Here is a 21,793-nt window from a genome sequence, read left to right as displayed (position 1 = left end):
AATGGTGACACGAGGTGTGTTTGACTTGAAGCAGCAGACTGATCAGTGTATGACATGTCTGTTCTCTAAACTCTCACATGGTACTTTGATGTCATACACCGATCAGTCTGCGCAGTGGCGCTTCAAGTTGAACACACCTAATGGAAACTAAACAAAACAGAAACTAAACATGACCATGAAAATACTTAATCATACTCTGTATGTAGATCACCTCATTATTTGATGTTTAATAAAATCCCACTACAGTGTGTATAAGAAAGTGCATACTGTACTCTAGATGCAAATAGGTGAATACAAGGCACTCTGTTTTCTTCTGGATTCATTGTACTATGCTGGCAAAAATAGGTTCTGCACTAAAACATTTACAGTGCTTGTGTGGGCAGAGTGAATGCAGTAACCTGCTAATATGGCCATCTAAATAATAATGTGCCGCTTATGAGTGCAATGTGAAACAAGCCTAAGATATTGAATTTAAATTTTGCAGGGATGAGGATAAAAATAAAGGTGAAAAGAAGTCTAAACGGAGAGCTAAAAAGCTTAGCTCTTCAAAACCAGATGAAACTGAAATCGAGGAATCAGCTGTTTGGAATATTATCTGCTCTCAGAAGACCAAACTGCTGGTATGTTTTTTTCTCTGTCTCTGTTGTTTCCAGCTGCACAATACAAGTTCACTGTACTAACAGATGTTTAGCCATATGGATCTGAAAACCCATATATGATCTGATGACCTGTAGTATGTCTTTTCTCTGCAGAACTGTTTTGCAAGAAATTTCTACAACATGAGATTGCTGGCTCTGTTCCTTACCTTTGCCATCAATTTTATTCTTCTGTTCTACAAGGTGAGTATTGATTTCCCTGTTAAAACATCAGCTTTAATAATGTTGGTCAGGCTGGTCTGTTTTGATGTGTTTAGGCCACTTGGATTGGGAAACTAGCCAAAGTAACTGAATACCAGCTTGCCCAGGATGGGAGACCAGCTAGACCAGTTCAAACCAGCTTTTTCCAGACATGTTTTTCATACCTAAATTTGACCAAAGTCATCTAAACAAAATTTTTATTTAGGCTTCATCAACCATTGGTGATGGTGAAAATGTGGAGATTGCTCTTTGTGACGACAGAACCAAGAGTGCACAGGAAGTTCATTTTGAACTAGAAGAGAATAGTGGCTACATGAAAATGATTCTTCGTATCCTGGCTGTCTTGCACACACTTATCTCACTCTGCTGTATCATCGGCTACTACTGTCTGAAGGTTACACACACAGACACACACACACACACACACAGGTTTTTTGTTTGTTTTGCTATCAAAGTGAGGACATTCCATAGGCGTAATGGTTTTTATACTGTACATTCAGTTTTGTAACCCACTATATTTCTCTTAGTGAAACTAAGCATATGTCTTTGATGTACTAAATAATGCTCTCAGATGTACAGTGGGTCCAAAGTCTGAAACCAGTATTGAAAATGCTTTTATTTTTCACTTTATTTTGCACTTGAGCTGCATGAACCTGTTAATCATGTTCTCCAGTATGATTTGAGATTATCCAAAGAGCATCTTGTGCTTCAATGGAAGCAAGAACATCTGACTGTCTGTACAAAGATTAGTGACCTAGAAATCTGAATTTGAAAATTTAGTTCATTTACAGGTTTAAAAATCTCAGATTGTTTTATGTGGTCACAGGCATATAAAACATCCAACAACTTTTTTCATCATTTGACCCCTGACAGGTTCCTTTAGTAATTTTTAAGCGTGAGAAGGAGCTGGCTCGTAAACTGGAGTTTGACGGACTCTACATTACAGAACAACCTTCTGAAGATGACATTAAAGGCCAGTGGGACAGAATGGTCATCAATACACCGTAAGAGCTGCGTAACTGCCTCATAAAGGCTCACATTATACGCAATGAATCAATAGCCTTCTATGAATTTCAAAATTCAACAGTGATTGCGGAATTATCAGAATCAGAATCCACTTTTATTGCCAAGTACAACAACATGTAACTCCTACACAGTACAAGTGTTGCACCTCTTCAGTAATATATTCTGTTTTCTTCTTTGCTGTTTTTCAGATCATACCCAAGTAATTATTGGGATAAATTTGTGAAAAGGAAGGTAAGATGAACAAATGAAATATTTTCTCTAAAAGTTACTTTCGAAAACATTTAAGAACATCATAGTATGACAGTATCTCACAGCTCTAACATTGTGACTTTTATAGTCTTAATTATAAGGTTCAATTTTTAAATTAGTCTCAACCTAAATGGGTTTAATCTCAATCCTAATTTTAATATTAACAAATTTTTACATTTTCTTTTTTTCCTGTTTCATGGTATTTTAAAATTTAAAACTGACGTCAATTCTAAAATGTACTTTCAAAACAGTTTTTGACCATTTAAAAATAATATGAAAGTATCTCAACACTCTAACATCTGTGACTCTTAATCCTAATTTTATTATTAAAGGGATAATTCACCCAAAAATGAAAAATCTGTCATCATTTACTCACCCTTGTGTCGTTACACACCTGTAAGACTTTCATTCATCTTCGGAACACAAATGAAAATATTTTTAATAAAATCTGAGCCAGTTCTGTACTTTCCTTTGACATCTACGCAATTAAAGGTGATGATACACGGGGCAACTTTTTGAGCAATGTTGCTGGGCAATGTTGCCGAGCAACGTTGCTTGGGCACTTTCCCACTGAGAATGAGCAACAAATATATATCTGGATACGTTATGACATTTGAATAGCTTTTGATGCGATCGACGCGGGTTCGAATCCGCCTTTTGCCGAACTCGCTCTTCTCCCTTTTCCTGTCACAAATCAGATCGGAAAGGCATTTATTTTTAATAAAAATGAAGAAAATATTTGAAAAGTTGAAATAAAGTGCCTAACAAGTGTTTATAATAAAGTATTTATTGAGTTGGCAATATATTTGCTCCTCTCTGATTAGTTGCTGCCAACTGTCTGTTGCCCTAATTAGTTGCCCTGTGTCTCATCAGGTTGTCCGTTGATGGCAACATTGCCCAGCAACATTGCTCAAAAAGTTGCCCCATGTATCATCACCTTAACACTTTGACGCTTCAAAAAGTTCATTTAGAGATTATAAAACGAATCCATATGAATTGAGTGGTTATCGGTAGCACTTTATTTTACAGTCCTGTTTCGCATACTATGTACTTACTATGCACACACTAACTGGGTAATAACTAGGTACTAACTCTGAACCCACCCTTAAAAGATTAGTTCACTTTTTAAATGAAAATTACCCCAAGCTTTACTCACCCTCAAGCCATCCTACGTGTATATGACTTTCTTCTTTCTGATGAACACAATGGGAGAAATATTAATAAATATCCTGACGCATCCGAGCTTTATAATGACATTAAGCGTTACCAAACAAGTATGAGCTGAAGAAAGTGTCTTCATCCACATCCATCCATCATAAACTATTCCACACGGCTCCGGTGGGTTAATAAAGGCCTTCTGAAGTGAAGCGATGCATTTGTGTAAACCATATTTATTAGTTATGAAGTAAAATATCTAGCTTCCGCCAGACCGCCTTCCGTTTTCAAAAACTCATTTGGTAATGCTTACTGCAATTATAAAGTTCGGATGCGTCAGGATATTTATTAATATTTCTCCCACTGTCTTCATCAGAAAGAAGAAAGTCATATACACCTAGGATGGCTTGAGGGTGAGTAAAGCTTGGGGTAATTTTCATTTAAAAAGTGATCTAATCCTTTAACTTAACCCATGTAGTTACATTACTCAGTACTTTTGTGGTTAAGTAAACTGTAAGTACAATAAAAGTGAACGTACTGTAAAATAAAGTGCAATGAGGGTGAGTAATTAATGACTTTTAATTCTTGGGTGAATTAACCATTTAACTACATTTTTGCTCTTTCTTTTAGTAACATTTTAATTTTTTTTTTCCTGCATTATTTTAAGAGATTCCTACATTGTGTTGTGGGTGATTACTGTCACTATGCAGTTGCTAGGGTGTTCTGAGTGGTTTATAGGTGATTATTTGCTGACCCACCCTTCTCTGTGACATTCAGGCTTAAGTCCTTCTTTCAGTGTCAGTCTATGGGATGCTTACTTTTTTATCTTCTGCCATGTGGAAATCGTAAGTCCAGTGGCTTAGAAAAGCAACAGCAGTCCTCTCAACAATAAGACTCATGGATTGAGATATCATTCATTTCGGCAGTATGAACAGTGTTGGATGAATTACGTGCCAAATATAATGCTTGGGTTCAGTACCTCTGATAATGATCCATTCCCTTGATGTGGTACTGTAAGCTGTATTTTTTGAGCTGCTGGTTCAAACTGTTTTTCTGTTTTTGATTCATTCTGTTATTGCTTTTCGTGCTGCAGGTGATGGCAAAATATGGAGAGCTGTATGGATCGGCACGTGTCAGTGAGCTTCTAGGTTTAGATAAAGCTGCTCTGGACTTCAGCTCAGAGGCTCATGAGAGGAAGAGACCTGCACAAAAGGGTGCCATCACTGCCCTGTGAGTTACTCTTCTTTTATCTATTCTAATAATTTAACCAGCTAACTAGCTTCTGTTTAGTGAAACAGCCCAATGAGTTCATCTTCAGACTGACAATGAAAAATTATTTCACTGAGTGCCAGATGATGGCAGCAGTGTTCATTGTGAATGGCTTAAAGTAAATCAAATAAATCATTCTCATGTTTTCACAGCTTCAAATTAAACACCATTGATGTGAAGTACCAGATATGGAAGCTGGGAGTGGTTTTCACTGACAATGTAAGATCTCTGAATCTTTGAACACTCAAACATGTTATAACTTATAACAGAAGGAATTGGCAATCAGTGAGCCAGATCTAACATGGAATTGTGTTTTGCTTTTCTCTCAGTCCTTCCTTTACCTGGCCTGGTATATGTTTGTGTCAGTTCTGGGTCATTATAACAATTTTTTCTTCGCTGCGCACCTGCTAGACATCGCCATGGGCTTCAAAACACTGCGCACCATACTGTCATCTGTTACACATAATGGCAAACAGGTACTACATTTGTGTGTGTCTTTCTGTGTCTATGTACAGTGGCCCCAAAATATGTTTAGACCTTCAAGTTACAACATTCATGAATTTTTGAGTGTGACACTATCCACATTTTTGGGTCACTGTATATCTGCGAAGATGAGATGAAAGGCTGTTGTCTGTGTTTCAGCTGGTTTTGACAGTAGGACTGTTGGCTGTGGTCGTGTATCTGTACACTGTGGTTGCCTTTAACTTCTTCCGCAAGTTTTACAACAAGAGTGAGGACGGTGAGCCAGTGGACATGAAATGTGATGATATGCTCACAGTGAGTAGCCCTCTGCCTATCTAGTTTTAAATATGGTCATGGTATTGATGTCAGAAACATGAGAGCATTAAAGGTCCCGTTTTTCGTGTTTTTTTGAAGCTTTGATTGTGTTTATAGTGTGCAATATAACATGTGTTAATGTTTTGCGTGTAAAAAAAAAAACAGTATTTTTCACATAATTTACTTATCTGTATACCGCTGTTTCCACTGTCATAAAAACGGGCTGATGACTTCCTTGTTCTATGAAGTCCCTCCTTCAGAAATACGTAACGAGTTCTGATTGTGCCAGCGGTTCCTGTGTTGTGATTCGACAGATCTGAGCGCATCCAGAGCCATAGAGAGAGCCCATCTTGCCCGGAAAAGTCACGCCTCTTACCATAACGTGGAGATGCATTCGCTCGTGTTATTGTAAACATGTCTTTAATTTTACCCTATCAATTTGAGCCGGAATCAGACCCGGTGATTGGACTGCGGGATGAAAATAACAGCATTTCGACGACATGGCGACAAACACACTCTACAAACGCAACTCTTGTGTATTCCTGTGGGCGGAGGTTAGTCAAAAAACTGTTTTAGTGATGTCATTAAAGAAGGAAGTAGAGGGATGTAGTCCAAACTGGCCGTTCGATGTAGGCGACTTCTGTTAAATAAAATATCTTGCTTGGCATTGAACTTTGAGCTTTAAAATTTTACTGATTTTATTTATACTCTAACAACAACATTACACACTAACTAAAGTTTGAAACATGGGATCACGAAGAACGGGACCTTTAACATAAACTATCATTCAAAAGTTTGGGGTTGGTAAGATTTTTAATGTTTTTGCAAGAAGTCTCTTATGCTCACCAAGGCTGCATTTATTTGACAAAAAAACAGTAATATCAGTAGTTCTGTGAAATATTATAACAATTTGAAACATTTTTCTAAATTAAAATATTTTAAAATATAATATATTTCTGTGATGCAAAGCTGAATTTTCAGCATCATTACTCCAGTCTTCAGTGTCACATGATTCTTCAGAAATCATTCTAATATGCTGATTTGGTGCTGAAGAATAATTTCTCATCACTAGTGTTAAAAACAGTTGTGCTGCTTAATATTTTTGTATTTATGCTTAATGTTTTGTAGAAACTGTGATACATTTTGTTCAGGAATTTTTGGTAACTGAATTAAAAATATTTATTTAATGCTTCCTTGATTAATAAAATTTAGTTCCCTTTCAGTGTTCAGCAGCCTAGAACTCATTACACGTATGAAAATGTTAATGCCAATCATAGCAGAATCCATTTAGAGTCCTTAAAGGTTAAAACACCCTGTTTAAATCAGAGAGGTGGTGGAAAATGGTTATATACAACAAATGTATTACTATTTTTGTGCATGAATAAAGCAAAAAAGTGAATAAACCTGTATGTGTGCTTAGTGTTACATGTTCCACATGTACGTTGGTGTGCGAGCCGGAGGAGGGATTGGAGATGAAATCGAAGACCCAGCTGGTGATGAGTTTGAGTTCTATCGTATCATCTTCGACATCACCTTCTTCTTCTTCGTCATCGTCATCCTCCTAGCCATCATTCAGGGTGAGTGATAGAGAGATTGTGAGAGTCATTTTAGTGAAATGGCAAAAAACTGATATGTGCTCCAAATTTCAATAAGGACAATGAGCCGAAGTGTTTTGATTATTTTGTCCTCTAACTCGAGTCATGCTGAGCAGTGCTGGAAAGCTTCATTAAAAGATCACGCTCTCACATGCTGAGAGGGGTTTATGGGAAGAGATCCGAGGACTGTATGATGCTAGAGGAGTGTCTGATGCATGGGGTGAAATAATACTCATGATTCAAATGTTTGGCATAAACCTAATTGTGTTTGTGACTGGTGAATTGCTCTGTTGTCATATCAACTGAAAGGTCTGATAATTGATGCATTTGGTGAGTTGAGAGACCAGCAGGAGCAGGTTAAAGAGGACATGGAGGTGAGTTTTCATTCAACTTCGGATTTGACTATTTTAGCACCACGCTACATCGCCTGTTGACTTATGTTCCAATTAACACTCTGAATTAATATATCAAAAACCAAACATTTCTTTAATTATAAGACCAGAGCTACACTGCACTTGTCAGTTAATATTGTATTTCTCTGTTAGCAAATACGTCATTAATCTCTGCCAGACGGTCTTTAGACTAGACATCGAATTTATGTTAATCGATCATCAATAATTAAACAGTGCATGTGGTGTGCCATTAAGTCTGTTTTTCTGCTGCAGACTAAGTGTTTTATCTGTGGCATTGGGAGCGAGTACTTTGACACGGTGCCCCATGGCTTCGAGTCACATACACTGCAAGAACACAACCTGGCCAACTATCTGTGAGTACTAGAGAACTGAGAAGAAGGACAGAGGTCACTTTTGCCTAATTTCCGTCATGTTTTTCAGTCGCAAATTTAAAGGCTGTTCTGGATGGAAGCTTGTTTCCGCCACTGAATAAAAAAGGTAATTGCGACTTTATATATCACAATTCTGACTTTTTTTGCTTGCAATTGCGAGTTTACATCTACATCAAAAGTTTTTTTCCCAGTTACAAAGTCCAGAGTGCAAGATATATAAAGTCAGAATTGCTATATAAACTCACAATTGCATGTTATAAAGTCAGAATTGCAAGATATAAACTCACAATTCTTAATTTTTTTCTCAGAATTGCAAGTTTATATCTCACAATTCAGAATTTTCTTCTCAGAATTGCATTATATAAATGTGCAATTGCAAGAAAAAAGTCAGAATTGTGGGGAAGAAAGTCAGAATTGCAAGACGTAAATTTGCAATTAAGAGAAAAAAGTCAGAATTGTGAGAAAAAAAGTCAGAATTGCGAGATGTAAACTCGCAATTGTGAGAAAAAAGTCAGAATTGTGAGATAAAAAGTTGCTATTATCTTTTAAATTGTTTTATTCCATGGTGAAAAATAAACTTCCATAGTTCTGAGATCTGTATTCTGGTTGAAAATAAGTCTATTGTGCAGCTGGCCAGGGAGACAGAGACAGAGAGCATGTCATGTTACAAAAAAGTACTGTGATGGTGCCACAATGGTAATGAAATATGATAATGAATGATTAACATATTCTTAAACTGTTGTATTTACATGAATTGCCATGATGTTCTTTAAAATTCATGTTTTAAAGAATACCATTGGTTTTCCAAAGTACTGTATCCAAATGCCAACAAAGATTAACCTGTTAAAATAGGAGTCTTGTTTCTATTTTTATTTGCTGAAAATGGATAACATTTGTTTTGTGTTTTGTTTGCCCTTTAGGTTCTTTCTGATGTACCTCATCAATAAGGATGTTACAGAACATACTGGACAGGTACAACTTGTATTCTCAAATGCCATGAATCTTTATTGAAAAAAGATGGACAGTTTCAGAGTGAAAGGTGTGTGCTTAATAATAAAGTAATATGTGAAACTACTGAAAAATCTTTGAGATACACTACCATTCAGAAGTGTGTGGTCTGTAAGATTTTTAAAAGAAGTCTCTTATGCTCACCAAGGCTGCATTTTTTAAAAAAAATAAAATACAGTAAAAACAGTACTATTGTGAAATGTAATTACAATTTAAGGTAACTATTTTCTATTTTAACAATAGAAAACATTTTAATGTTTTAAAATATTTTGACCGCTACACTCTGTAACACAACAGGAATCATACGTGTGGAAGATGTTCCAGGAACGCTGCTGGGAGTTCTTTCCTGTTGGAGACTGTTTCCGGAAACAGTATGAGGTTCAACTCAGCTGAAGAATTCCAGTTCACTTTCTATAGTTCAGTTGGTAAATACTTATGAAGTATGTCTGGGATGTTCTTCTGATAATAAGAAGCTGGTGTATAACTCAGTACAGTTTTGCATGCTTGTTTGGTTCTTAATATTTTTTCTTCACTACATATTTATTTTTTCAGTTCAATTCACATTTATTTGTATAGCACTTATCACAATACATATAGTTTAAAGCAGCTTCACAGAAAATGCATGTCTGTTATCAGGTGACGGTGTCAAAGTAATGTCCATATGGCAGAAATGTACGGTTCTAAGATAATACAAATCGTGCAGTTAGCTAACATCATGTATTCACTTAAGTAGAAAAAATGAGCACGTTACTGTTTTTTTTTTATTCGCTTTGGTACTATTTTCACACGTAAGGTGTACATTTTCAAAACTCATAGTTTAAAAATCCAAACTGATCACATTTGTAACACAGCTAGTTGTTCTTTTAAAGCCTGATCCCATGCTTTCATTTTAGTTGTACATATTTTCATTCTTCATAATCATTGTTTCAAAACACAAGATATGTAATGAGAGTATTTGGTTTAATCACCAAAATACAACAGTATGTTCTTTTATTAGTAACAGCCTTATGAAAGGCAGTTACTGTGAATGAAACATTTATATAGATGAAACACTTATTTTGTGTAGTGAAAATGATACTTTTTGATTTTGTGTATTGTACTAACACAATTGAAAATATGCTGAAATATTTGATAAAAGTGCACTTTTGATGATCTGTTGTGATATTAGTACTGAGTTTAGAAAGTTTACCAATTGCTTGTGAAAATTGCGCCAAAGCAGTTTAAAAAACTGTAAAGCAATGATTACATGTTATGATCGTAATGATTACAATATATAGAAAATTTGGCAGTTTTGTATGCTGATTCAGAGTTTGCATCTGAAGTCCCTGCAGGGGTTGGCATCATTTGAAATCTTCGCCTGGATCCACACCGGAACTGGTGTAATCTCTAGATACCTCACAATGGACTAATTGGTCTTATTTTACTTTTGTTGACTTTAGGTCGATGCTGTACTTTTTGGCCATATTGAGTTGAATTTTATGTAACCTGTCACTTTGTAATAAATGCAAATAATTTAAACTAGAATGGTGATTTGCATTTCTTGGAACGCAACAGAAACCATATTAATGTTCACAGTTAACCATACTGGAAATATTAGAAAATATATTTTTATTTTATGATTAGTCAAGTGTGGTTCTTGCATGCAATGATATATCAAACCTGTAGCACAAAGTGCAGCACCATTAATGCAAGAAAGTTTAAAACTGGTCTTATTTTAGCTCTTCCAGGGTCATGTCTGCATCTGATAGTAATAATTTCTGGAGAATCTCACTCCCTCATTTGCACTACGAAAAAATATTTTCTTGTAAAAAATATCTAAACATTCTTAAAGTGATATGTTCATTTAAATGTCTTCAGTTACTGAAAGTTTATTTTAGTACCTTGTTGAAATCGTAAATCACCTCACTACTTCATGGTTCACTAATTTATGGTTAAAACATGAAAAACAAATTGCCAAAGACTAATTTTGACAGTATGAAGATTATTTTTTGTGCACAGTGTGATGTCTGTAGTTTGAAGTTCATAATCTTCATTTGCTTAAACCTTCTTATTGTTTGCCCATTGTAAACCAATCCTTTTCCATCCCTTTTTCTTTACTTCTTTCTTCATCTACTGTCAGCCTTCTCCCTTTCGTCTCCTTATTTACAACAGCCACTCCATCTGTGGTTCTCATCTTTCTCACCTCCTCTCTGTCTGTCTGTCTGTCTGTCTCTCTCCTCTATGTGAGAGGTAGCACTCAGATCCTGGGCGTGAAATGAAATTAAACGGCAGCCCACATCACATGCAGCTGGTCGAGTTGTTGCTGCTGCAGGGCATGACACACTGATCTCTAGCCATTCCAGAGGTGCTGTTAAAGCTTTAACCCCCTCTACATGAATGTTGCACACGCACAGTCCTGCTGCTGTCAGCCTTATTAAAAAAAAGACAAAGGACAGAAGTGATTACCATTATCTGTAATAGAAGGATAGATAAAAATAGAAAAAGTACCGCAATACCTATAACCACACACACACACACACACACACACATATATATATATATATATATATATATATATATTATAATTTATAAAATTATATAATTGAAACTATATAAATACCTATTTAAATTATATATTAGTTATTTTATAGGAATCTGTTCATAATTATGGATTAAGTACTTGTGCTTAAAGTTTATGTTTATAGTTTAATGAAACAGAAGATGTGATAGTCTTTTCTTCCCTATTGTGGCCCTGTCCCAAATGGCACCCTAAACACTCACGGTCGTCCTATGAATCCACACTTTCATGACGTAACGGCGCATTGGCTGCTCGCTTCAGTGCGGGCTCGGCAAAGGTGCGCATCGAGGGCGCATATCGACCGCAAAGGTATGGCGGGCCGGAAGGTCCAAAAATATGGCTACCGACTTGTCGCGGGAATTCACTATACAATTGCCAGCAGCCACTGAGTTTACCACTGATAGGCCGGCGGTGCATCTGCATACACACTCTCCTCACGCAGCGACTCACCACTCACCACTGACTCTCCTCAGCCGGCGACTCACTTTCCTCACGCAGCGACTCACCACTCACCACTGACTCTCCTCAGCCGGCGACTCACTTTCCTCACGCAGCGAACGACTCACTTTCCTCACGCAGCTGACCACTGACTCTCCTCAGCCGGCGACTCACTTTCCTCACGCAACGAACGACTCACTTTCCTCACACAGCTGACCACTGACTCTCCTCAGCCGGCGACTCACTTTCCTCACGCAGCGGACGAATCACTTTCCTCACGCAGCCGGCGACTCACTTTCCTCACGCAGCGGACGAATCACTTTCCTCACGCAGCCGGCGACTCACTTTCCTCACGCAGCCGGCGAGTCACTTTCCGCAGCCGGCGACTCACTTTCCGCAGCCGACGACTCACTTTCCGCAGCCGGCGAGTCACTTTCCGCAGCCGGCGAGTCACTTTCTGCAGCCGGCGACTCACTTTCCTCACGCAGCATTAACTCTCCTCACGTTTCTTTTCAAATACTGTGATGGTGCAATAACTAACTACATCTAGTAAAATTGATCATTTTTGTGTTGTAAATGTAATTTATTCTGAAGCAATATTCCCATCAGTGTTCTGTAAACTGTTACTGTTAAGATGTAAACTGTTAATCATCAGATTTGTATATGCCCCTTAAAGGGATAGGTCAATCAAAAATAAAAATTCTGTCATCATTGACTTACCTTCTAGTTGTTCCGAACCTGTATGAGTTTCTTTCTTCTGTTGAACTAAAAATATATTTTGAATGTCAGTAAACAAACAGCTGACTGTAGCGAGTGACTTTCATAGTAGGAAAAAAAAAAAAAATATGGAAGTCACTGGCTACCATCAACTGGTTACTGACATTCTTCAAAATATCATCCTTTTTCTTTCTTCTGTTGAACTAAACTCATATAGGTTTGGAACAAACTAGAGTGTAAGTCAATGATGACAGAATTATCATTATCATTATTATCATCAATTATCACAGGTTTAACGATCCCTTGAAATTGATTGTCATGGCATTTTTTTTTTTTTTTTTACCTTTTTAAAAAGGTACTTTTCCCCTAACCTTGGCTATCAGTCTCATGTTAATTAGAATAACTCACTGTAGGGCTTTTACCGTTATTTTTTCCACGGCAGAGGAAACAGAATCTGCATCAGAAGTGGCATTTAGATGCATGTATAAAATTGAATATGAATGTGCAAAACAAGCATGAAAAACACTGTTTAACAACTTTACAATAAAGATCTATAAAGCTTTTGTGGATTTTACAAAGTATCTTTAATATACAATATTCTGAAAAAGTGACATTTCCCTTTTTGCAAAGTTCAAATGTTTATAAAATATATAACTTTAACTAAAGATACATTTTTGATTTGCAGCTGTCATGCTTAAACACTGGTTCTGCAGATTTTTGACATTTCAAAATTGCATTGTTTTTGTAACCATCACATTAGACTCAGTGAAACAGTCACTGTTTAGGGGCCCAAGCTGTTGGTGCCTTGTTTAAAATGTTATTTGTAGTGAATGCTCTTTTGAATAGTGTTATCAAATAAGGAATCTGTTGTAAGCTGATTAAATTTTTTTTTTAAAAAAAACATGAAAGTAGCGTATACCATAAACTAATGTGATGGTTACAAAAACAATGCAAATTTGAAATGTCAAAAATCTGCAGAACCAGTGTTTAAGCATGACAGCTGCAAATCAAAAATTGTATCTTTAGTTAAAGTTATATATTTTATCAACATCTGAACTTTGCAAAAAGGGAAATGTCACTTTTTCAGAATATTGTATATATTGTATAAAGATAATTTGTAAAATCCACAAAAGCTTTATATATGTTTATTGTAAAGTTGTTAAACAGTGTTTTTCATGCTTGTTTTGCACATTCATATTCAATTTTATACATGCATCTAAATGCCACTTATGATGCAGATTCTGTTTCCTCTGCCGTGGAAAAAATAATAAAAGCCCTAGAGTGAGTTATTCTAATTAACATGAGATTGATAGCCAAGGTTAGGGGAAAATTACCTTTTTATAAAGGTAAAAAAAAAATAAAAAAATGCCATGACAATCAATTCCAAGGGACAGTTAAACCTAAATGATAATTCTGTCATCATTGACTTACACTCTAGTTTGTTCCAAACCTATATGAGTTTAGTTCAACAGAAGAAAGAAAAAGGATGATATTTTGAAGAATGTCAGTAACCAGTTGATGGTAGCCAGTGACTTCCATATTTTTTTTTTTTTTCCTACTATGAAAGTCACTCTCTACAGTCAGCTGTTTGTTTACTGACATTCAAAATATATTTTTAGTTCAACAGAAGAAAGAAACTCATACAGGTTCGGAACAACTAGAAGGTAAGTCAATGATGACAGAATTTTTATTTTTGATTGACCTATCCCTTTAAGGGGGCATATACAAATCTGATGATTAACAGTTTACATCTTAACAGTAACAGTTTACAGAACACTGATGGGAATATTGCTTCAGAATAAATTACATTTACAACACAAAAATGATCAATTTTACTTGATGTAGTTAGTTATTGCACCATCACAGTATTTGAAAAGAAACGTGAGGAGAGTTAATGCTGCGTGAGGAAAGTGAGTCGCCGGCTGCAGAAAGTGAGTCGCCGGCTGCGGAAAGTGACTCGCCGGCTGCGGAAAGTGACTCGCCGGCTGCGGAAAGTGAGTCGCCGGCTGCGGAAAGTGAGTCGCCGGCTGCGTGAGGAAAGTGAGTCGCCGGCTGCGTGAGGAAAGTGATTCGTCCGCTGCGTGAGGAAAGTGAGTCGCCGGCTGCGTGAGGAAAGTGATTCGTCCGCTGCGTGAGGAAAGTGAGTCGCCGGCTGAGGAGAGTCAGTGGTCAGCTGTGTGAGGAAAGTGAGTCGTTCGCTGCGTGAGGAGAGTGTGTATGCAGATGCACCGCCGGCCTATCAGTGGTAAACTCAGTGGCTACTGGCAATTGTATAGTGAATTCCCGCGACAAGTCGGTAGCCATATTTTTGGACCTTCCGGCCCGCCATACAAAGGGGGCGCTCATGAGCACCCCTCTGAAACCTAAAATGACAAATGGGACACCCTACGGTTTCACGGACGTAACGGAAACGCGCACACGGCAGCCATTGTAAAGGCTGTTCTATACTTCTGCGTTGGACCAACATCATAGCCTTTACACCGTAGACTATGCGTCGGTTTTCATTTATACTTCTGTGTCGTTGCCTACTGTCTGCATGTGTAATTGCACATCAACGCAGACAGTGTCCACAGGCATGCTGATGGTGTATCCCACGGTATTAAGACAAAATCCGAAGAAGAAGCAGCTTGTTGTTGACATTGTCGGAGAAGCAGTGATGTTGGCAAATAGACAGCGACTTTTGTTACAGCTTGAGTTGTTAAATATTGAAGTGTAGTTATGTCGTGAGCAGAAATGCGTGAGGAAATGCGACGTTATCGCAGTTTTTTTTTTTTTTTCGATCTGAGGGAGGGGTTCTAGCACACCAATCACAGCTCTTGCGGTCCACATAGAATTGACGTATTGTTAAATTTTTGGAGAGATGCACGTCAGGCTACACCATAGGCTACGTGTGCTACACACATACTACGACGTAGCCACGCCGTAGGTTTGACGCAGAAGTATAAATCAGCTATGAGACTGAAAGTGCATATGAAGTTTGCCATTTGGGACAGGGCCATGCTTATTCAAGTAAAATGGCTTCACGAACAACAAAAAATGTTAGGTGGGACTTCATTTTGTCCCTCAGGAATTAATTGTTTGGGTGTGGTTTGCTATTGCATGTGAGTAACAGATTGTCCCGCCCCTTGCGCCAGTAAACACATCATCAGAAAAGAGATGTCGCAGCAAGAGGGAGGGGAAGTTTTTTCATTAAAGATTATGAGGGCACACAAATTAAAAAATTATGATGTGCACATATAGAATTGTCAGTTTTGACTGCATAATGACTTAAAATAACATATATAGTGAATGATTCATTTTTGAAAAGGATGGCCTGTTTGTGTTTGACTGTGATGGCCACCCAGGAATGTACAGGAGTGAAGAGAGGTATTGATGATGGATGGCAGAGTGTAACTTTCACAGCCTGTGGTTTGCTCACTGCTGCAGCTCCGACCACACTGTAATCTAGAACATGCTGGTGGTTTTAATTGAGAGTAATAGTGGAGAGAAGGATGTGGGCATGTTGAGGAGAACAGACAGAGGAGTTGAACGAACTCTGCATCCATTCTTAAATTTTACTCAGAAACAGGGTACTGATACCAGAGCTAGTGTCCAAAGTAACCACATTTTGCATATTTCCAATGAAGTAAAGGTGGTTCTGAGCCAGAAAGATTGCCTATTTGGTTAATGTCCATCTCAGATTCTACCATCATGACCTTTCCCAGATCATCTGAGAATTGCTGAATCCTTTAGGTACTGAATGTCGGGCTGAAAGGTCAATAGATTTGGTCTGGGACTGCGATGCTGCAGATAACTTTAATTTATCATGTTAAGGTTTTAACTGATCAGGCACATAATAAATGAGAACAAATCATTTTTATTATACATGTTTTTACTTTATCATTTAAATGTAGGCCAATATATATGTCACAGTCTCAGTGCCATCCACAACACCAGACCTGGTCTCTTAGGCCAATGGAAAGACTTACCCGACTACTCACCTTGGAAACTTACCTGTCTTCAGTCCGTTTTCACATCCTGCCAGTACAACACCTGCACGAACAAAGAACTGTGAATGATCAAGCGAAGTGCAAACCTGCTACTTTGAATTCCATGTTTACCATGCTGCTTCATTGTACTAACTGTGAATAAAGACAATGTTGTTTTATCTGAGTCTTTTCCTTATGTTATTGTGACAATATAATTTATATATATTATTTTTTATTTATTTATTTTTTTTAATATAATTATTTTAATTTTATTTTATTGCCATACTGTACATACATTTTTATTAGATGTACTGTGGCCCCAAGAAGCATTTGGACAACCAAAGAAATCAAGAATATATGACATTGCAAAATATAGCAAAATGTCAAACCAAGTGGCATTTATTCTATAGAAGCACATACACTTTTCAAGCAAAACTTTAATATAAACAAAATCATAACGTAAAAATATATATTTTAAGTTATAAAACAACAGATATATTGTTCATGAATTAAAATGAAATATAATATAATATTAAATATTTTATTTTATTTGTATTAATATATGTTTTATTTCAAGCAACACAAATGTTTTTTAATGCATTTAGTTTTAGTTTGAGGTAACTGTAATAACCCTGACTGTATTTCAATGCGTCTTGAGCATGTGTTTTATTTGCTGTGCCACAAGCTCTTATGAGAGTTAAGAACTTTAAAAAACATTCAGTTCTCCTTCTTTCTCAAGCAGATGGTGCAGTTCTCCAGCAGAATGAAGAGTCTTCAGTGTTGGGTTCATTATATCAGTGTCAAACTCAAGCACGTCATTACTGCTCCTGACACTCAAGCTGGTTCGCAAACACTTCATAAGCCACTCTGTTCTATGACCTACCATTGAATTGTTTTCGCTTTTTGGTTTATCAAAGCATCTGCGTGTGAGCTTGCTTAGGTGCCGAGGGACATGTTGTGTTTGGACTATCAGAACTCATTATGAATTCTTCACATTGGTAAATTTATTACTGAGGGAATTATGAGGTTGACTGAAGTGGTAGTTTATCAATAGATGCTACACATGAAATTAATTACTGTGTTTGTGTATTTGCATGTTTGAATATTTGTCAGAAGTAAATCCCAAAGGAGACTCACATCTCGCTTCTCATTTTTTCTCTTTTGTGTCTCTCTCCTGAGTTTTCATTATTCCTCTCAGGATCCATCATCGCAAAAGAATTTCTTAGTCAGTCTGCTGAGCAGACCAGAGAGGATATAAATGGACTGAATACAAACATATAGAACGGGACAGAAAGGAAGCAGTAACACATCACAGACTGGCAAACGAGTTTGAGGACAAAATGTCAAGGACATGAACAGTCACAGAACATAAAAGGGAGAGAAGTTACTCTATTCAGAGGAAAAATAAACTTTGTGTTTGTGCATATTATAAACAGCTGAAGAACCATGTCTTTCAAAGCACTTAAATCCACAACCATTCTTTTTTGTGCTTTTGTGCATTTCATGTCTGTTGTAGTGTGTTTACTGATCTAGTTTATAGGAAACTTGGCATAGTCCACTAGGAAGATTTTGTCTCTGACAAATTGCTCATGTTGTTTCTCTTGTCCAAGTCACTTTGAATGAAAGTGTCTGTTGAATAAATGTAATTGTATAAATGTTGACAGTAAGGCATAGTTAGTGGAAATGTGTGTGTGTGTGTGTGTGTGTGTGTGTGTGTGTGTGTGCGCACGTGTGTGAGCGTGTGTGTATGCGCGCATTGTTGTATTTTTAATGAAAATGAAATACATTTTCCCCCACAAAATCTCAGTACTAAATTGCATTGCTCAAAAAAAGTTGAAGAAACATTTATTATTGTCATTATGTAGCATGATTCTATATGCTGAATCTTAAAGAGATTATTAGTTTTTATTTCATATTTGTTTTTTTACAACTTTATTTCATTAGGACAGCTTTTATCACTCAATAGAATCACTCCTAAGGCTCCTCTGTGCTGTTTTGTTTGCTGAAAAAATTTGTATGACTCAAATTCAAGGTGACAACATTACAAAAAGGCTCCTGCGTACCTTAATGACAAATGTGCCTCCTTAACCCCTATGGCTTTATGCATTTATTTCTTTATAACATCTGTTACTTTATGTTGTACTGAGTTTGTATATAATTCTTGCAGAACAGAAGCTGTTCCTGAAGCTGCTTCTGTGGCTACATGTGCCCTCGTGTTTAATATGGCGTCGAAATTGACTTTTCATGCTCTTTTGCTGCTTAATATGGCTCTCTGCACTCTGCTTGGCACTGAAGCGGGGGAATTTAACTGTCACTTTTAGCTTGACAGTTAAATGGCACCACAAGTAGAAGAATGTACGATTTCGATTTAGTCGTTTTGCAGATATCCTTGCTGAAAGAAACATTTAAAAAATTGATACTGGTAATGGGATGCCAGATGAATTACGGATGAGCTGTGTGGCATCCAAGGTCACATCCGCCTGGCATATTATCACAAAATAAGCATTGAAAAATGAAGCGTTGAATATTACAGACATCTGATGACAAAACACATTCTGCAATCCAAGGAGAAGGATGTTGCCTCAACCCTTTCGTTTTTCAAAATAGGCAGAGAGGCTTTTAAAGTATGTCCAGTCAACCTTCCTGATGAAACTTGTCACCAGGTTTCAACAAAGACTGATTCAAACATAAGCCACTACAAAAACACAAAGTGGATTAGGATTCATTGGATTTGGTTCATTGGAAGAGCCACCAAGGTCAGTGATACGTGAAGATGAGGTGATTTGATTGGACTTAGACTGAGACACTTTTCAGAATATTTTCTTCTGTGTTCCACAGATGAAAGAAAGCCATGCAGGTTTGGAATGATCTGAGAGTGAGTGTATGATTACAGAATTTTTTATTTTTTTGATAAACTATGTTCACCAAGGCTAGATTTATTTGATCAAAAGTATAGTAATAAGAGTGCTGTTGTGAAAATATTATTACAATTACAATTTGAATATATTTTAAAATGTAATTTATTCCTGTAATGGCAAAGCTGAATTTTTGAACGTCATTACTTCAGTCTTCAGTGTCACATGATCCTTCAGAAATCATTATAATATGCTGAATTAGTGCTTAAAGGGGTGGTTGGTTTTTAACTTTAGTTAGTGTGTAATATTACTGTTAGAGCATAAACAACATCTGCAAAGTTACAACACCCAGAGTTCAATGCAAAGGGAGATATTTTCTTTTAAAGAATTCTCTGTTTAAGGACTACAACAAACAGCTGGTAGGGACTACAGCGAGCTTCTTTCCGGGTTAGTGACATCAATAACCCTAAAATTTACATAAACCCTGCCCTCGAGAACACGCAACAAAGGGGGCGAGGCCATGTTGAGCTGCTTTAGAGAAGAGGAAGAGTTGTTGTAGAATGTTGCTACCATGTTGCCACAACCTGTAAGTATGTTTTATTCTTTGTTGATGTGTCTTCCATTAATAGTTTCTATCATTATTTTTATGTTGTAGCAAGGACGTAAACAAAGGGCGACGCTGTTTGGCTCCACTAGCCAGTTATCCAATTGCTATTTCAAACTTATCCGTCAAACACCTACAAACTTCTTTTTAATCCCACAAGAGATCTTCAAATGTTGCTGTTTGTTGGCAGTTATGTGATCATTGTAAATTATTCTTTGATTAGAGCTTTTATGTAGTGTTTACCCACATGCTCATTTGGCTACAGGCATGCTAAACATGGTTCTGTGTAAACATGGTTCTTTACTGTAGTAAAGCAATGATTAGTCTTTGTAAGCCGGGCTCATAGTTCTGGTGACAGATATTTGGCTATCCTCGTTCTAAAGACAAAACTAACAGTTCTATACAGTCATAGCGATCACTATAGATCCACAGTCTGTAATCAGATAATGGTAAGGGGCGTGACGTTTCTGGACAAAGTGCACTCGGTGGTAAGCAAATCAGAACACACTGTTCCAGCTAACCAATCTGAGTCCATTGCGTATTTCTGAGGGAGGGGCTTCATAGAACCAGGAACTCAACAGAGCATTTTTAGGAGAACTGTAACAGTGGTGTAGATTAAAGGGAAAATATATGAAAAATAATGCATTTTTTTAAACAAAGCATGAACACGTTACATTGCACACCCCAAACACAATCAAGCCTTTGAAAATAGCTGATCAACCACCCCTTTAAGAAATATTTATTTTTATCAATGTTGAAACCAGTTGTGCTTAATATTTCTATTCTATTCTATTCTATTCTATTCTATTCTATTAGAAAGGTCACAATATGCATCCATCAGTCTTTTCTTCACACACCTGAATGCAGTTTCAACGGTTCTTATCAACTAAAGTTGTAGCATGCGGCTTGTGGCCCTTCGCACCTTCATGTCAAATAGAGAGTTCCTGATATTACCATTTAGATTACAAACCCTGATGCCAACAGCAGACCAGTTAACACACACCTTCTGTTCGGAACACGCTGTTACCTTATAGATCTGAATTCAGATCATTCACTCTCATAAACTGCTAATGAAGTTCTGCTAATGAAGAAACACTGTAAATTAACACCATAAATTAACCCAAGATAGTCTCTAAAGCAGAGGATTCAGTTTAAAACGTCAAACTTGCAGTTCTCACCCCCAAGTGACTTTAAAAGTGCTGAAATAAGCATTGAAAGAAGAGATTTAGTAACCATTCCTCATGGAAGTTGGCTATTTGTAGCAGTTGGAGTCTCTCCATATTAAAAATCATTTCCAACGTTTCTAAACTTTTTAATCTAGATCTTTTAAATCCTTCCCAGATTTTCTGAAACCCGCTTTGAAAACTCATGTGAATAGGGCTAATCTTCCTGCCTTAAAAATCAGATGATAAGACATCACATGCTGGAGTGTCAACCGTCCACCTGACCAAACCGTCTCCATATACTCTTGTGTGTATGAGCCCAGTATGGCAGGAATGCAGAAGCAATGCCAACCTAATGTAGTGCATGAGAATTGTGCCAACACCCACATTCCCTTGTCTCTCTCTTTGTATTTTCTATCCCCATGTCATCCTCAGATACTAGACTGTGCTATTTCTTTCTCATATTTTTCCCCTTTCTACATCTCTGTATTCTAAAAAAGCTTCTACATCAAATCATTATAACCACACCCTAAAGCAGTGGTCTGTTGAGGGTTACAGGTCTGTTTTGATGTGATTTCATTAGAAATCATAGGTATTTGTATGAAAAAAGTGCACACATACATGTTTTTGATTGAAGTTTCTCTTTTGCTCACCAATATTGTGAAATAACTTTTGCATTAATAAAATAGGAAAAACTGAATTTTCAGCATCATTACTCCAATCTTCAGTGTCACCTGATCCTTCAGAAATCATTCTGCTATGCTGGATTTT

General features: G+C 37.0%; 1 protein-coding gene across 1 annotated transcript in view; it reads left to right on the top strand.

The window, feature by feature from the left end:
• Positions 1–9,640, top strand: part of ryr2b (ryanodine receptor 2b (cardiac)) — a 95,434-nt gene extending 85,794 nt beyond the window's left edge. The window contains 14 exon segments of the mRNA XM_048190252.1: positions 485–620; positions 753–839; positions 1,063–1,251; positions 1,731–1,861; positions 2,072–2,114; positions 4,381–4,517; positions 4,709–4,775; positions 4,886–5,032; positions 5,199–5,333; positions 6,754–6,910; positions 7,238–7,302; positions 7,594–7,694; positions 8,633–8,684; positions 9,018–9,640. Of these exon segments, the coding sequence (XP_048046209.1) occupies positions 485–620; positions 753–839; positions 1,063–1,251; positions 1,731–1,861; positions 2,072–2,114; positions 4,381–4,517; positions 4,709–4,775; positions 4,886–5,032; positions 5,199–5,333; positions 6,754–6,910; positions 7,238–7,302; positions 7,594–7,694; positions 8,633–8,684; positions 9,018–9,113 (1,543 nt within the window). The 3' untranslated portion in view covers positions 9,114–9,640.
• The last annotated feature ends 12,153 nt before the right edge of the window (positions 9,641–21,793 follow it).

Source organism: Megalobrama amblycephala, linkage group LG5 (genome assembly GCF_018812025.1).
Source record: "Megalobrama amblycephala isolate DHTTF-2021 linkage group LG5, ASM1881202v1, whole genome shotgun sequence".
In the NCBI taxonomy this organism is placed as follows: Eukaryota; Metazoa; Chordata; class Actinopteri; order Cypriniformes; family Xenocyprididae; genus Megalobrama; species Megalobrama amblycephala.
Note: the sequence above shows the minus strand (reverse complement) of the source record. Positions and strands in the feature narration are given on the sequence as shown.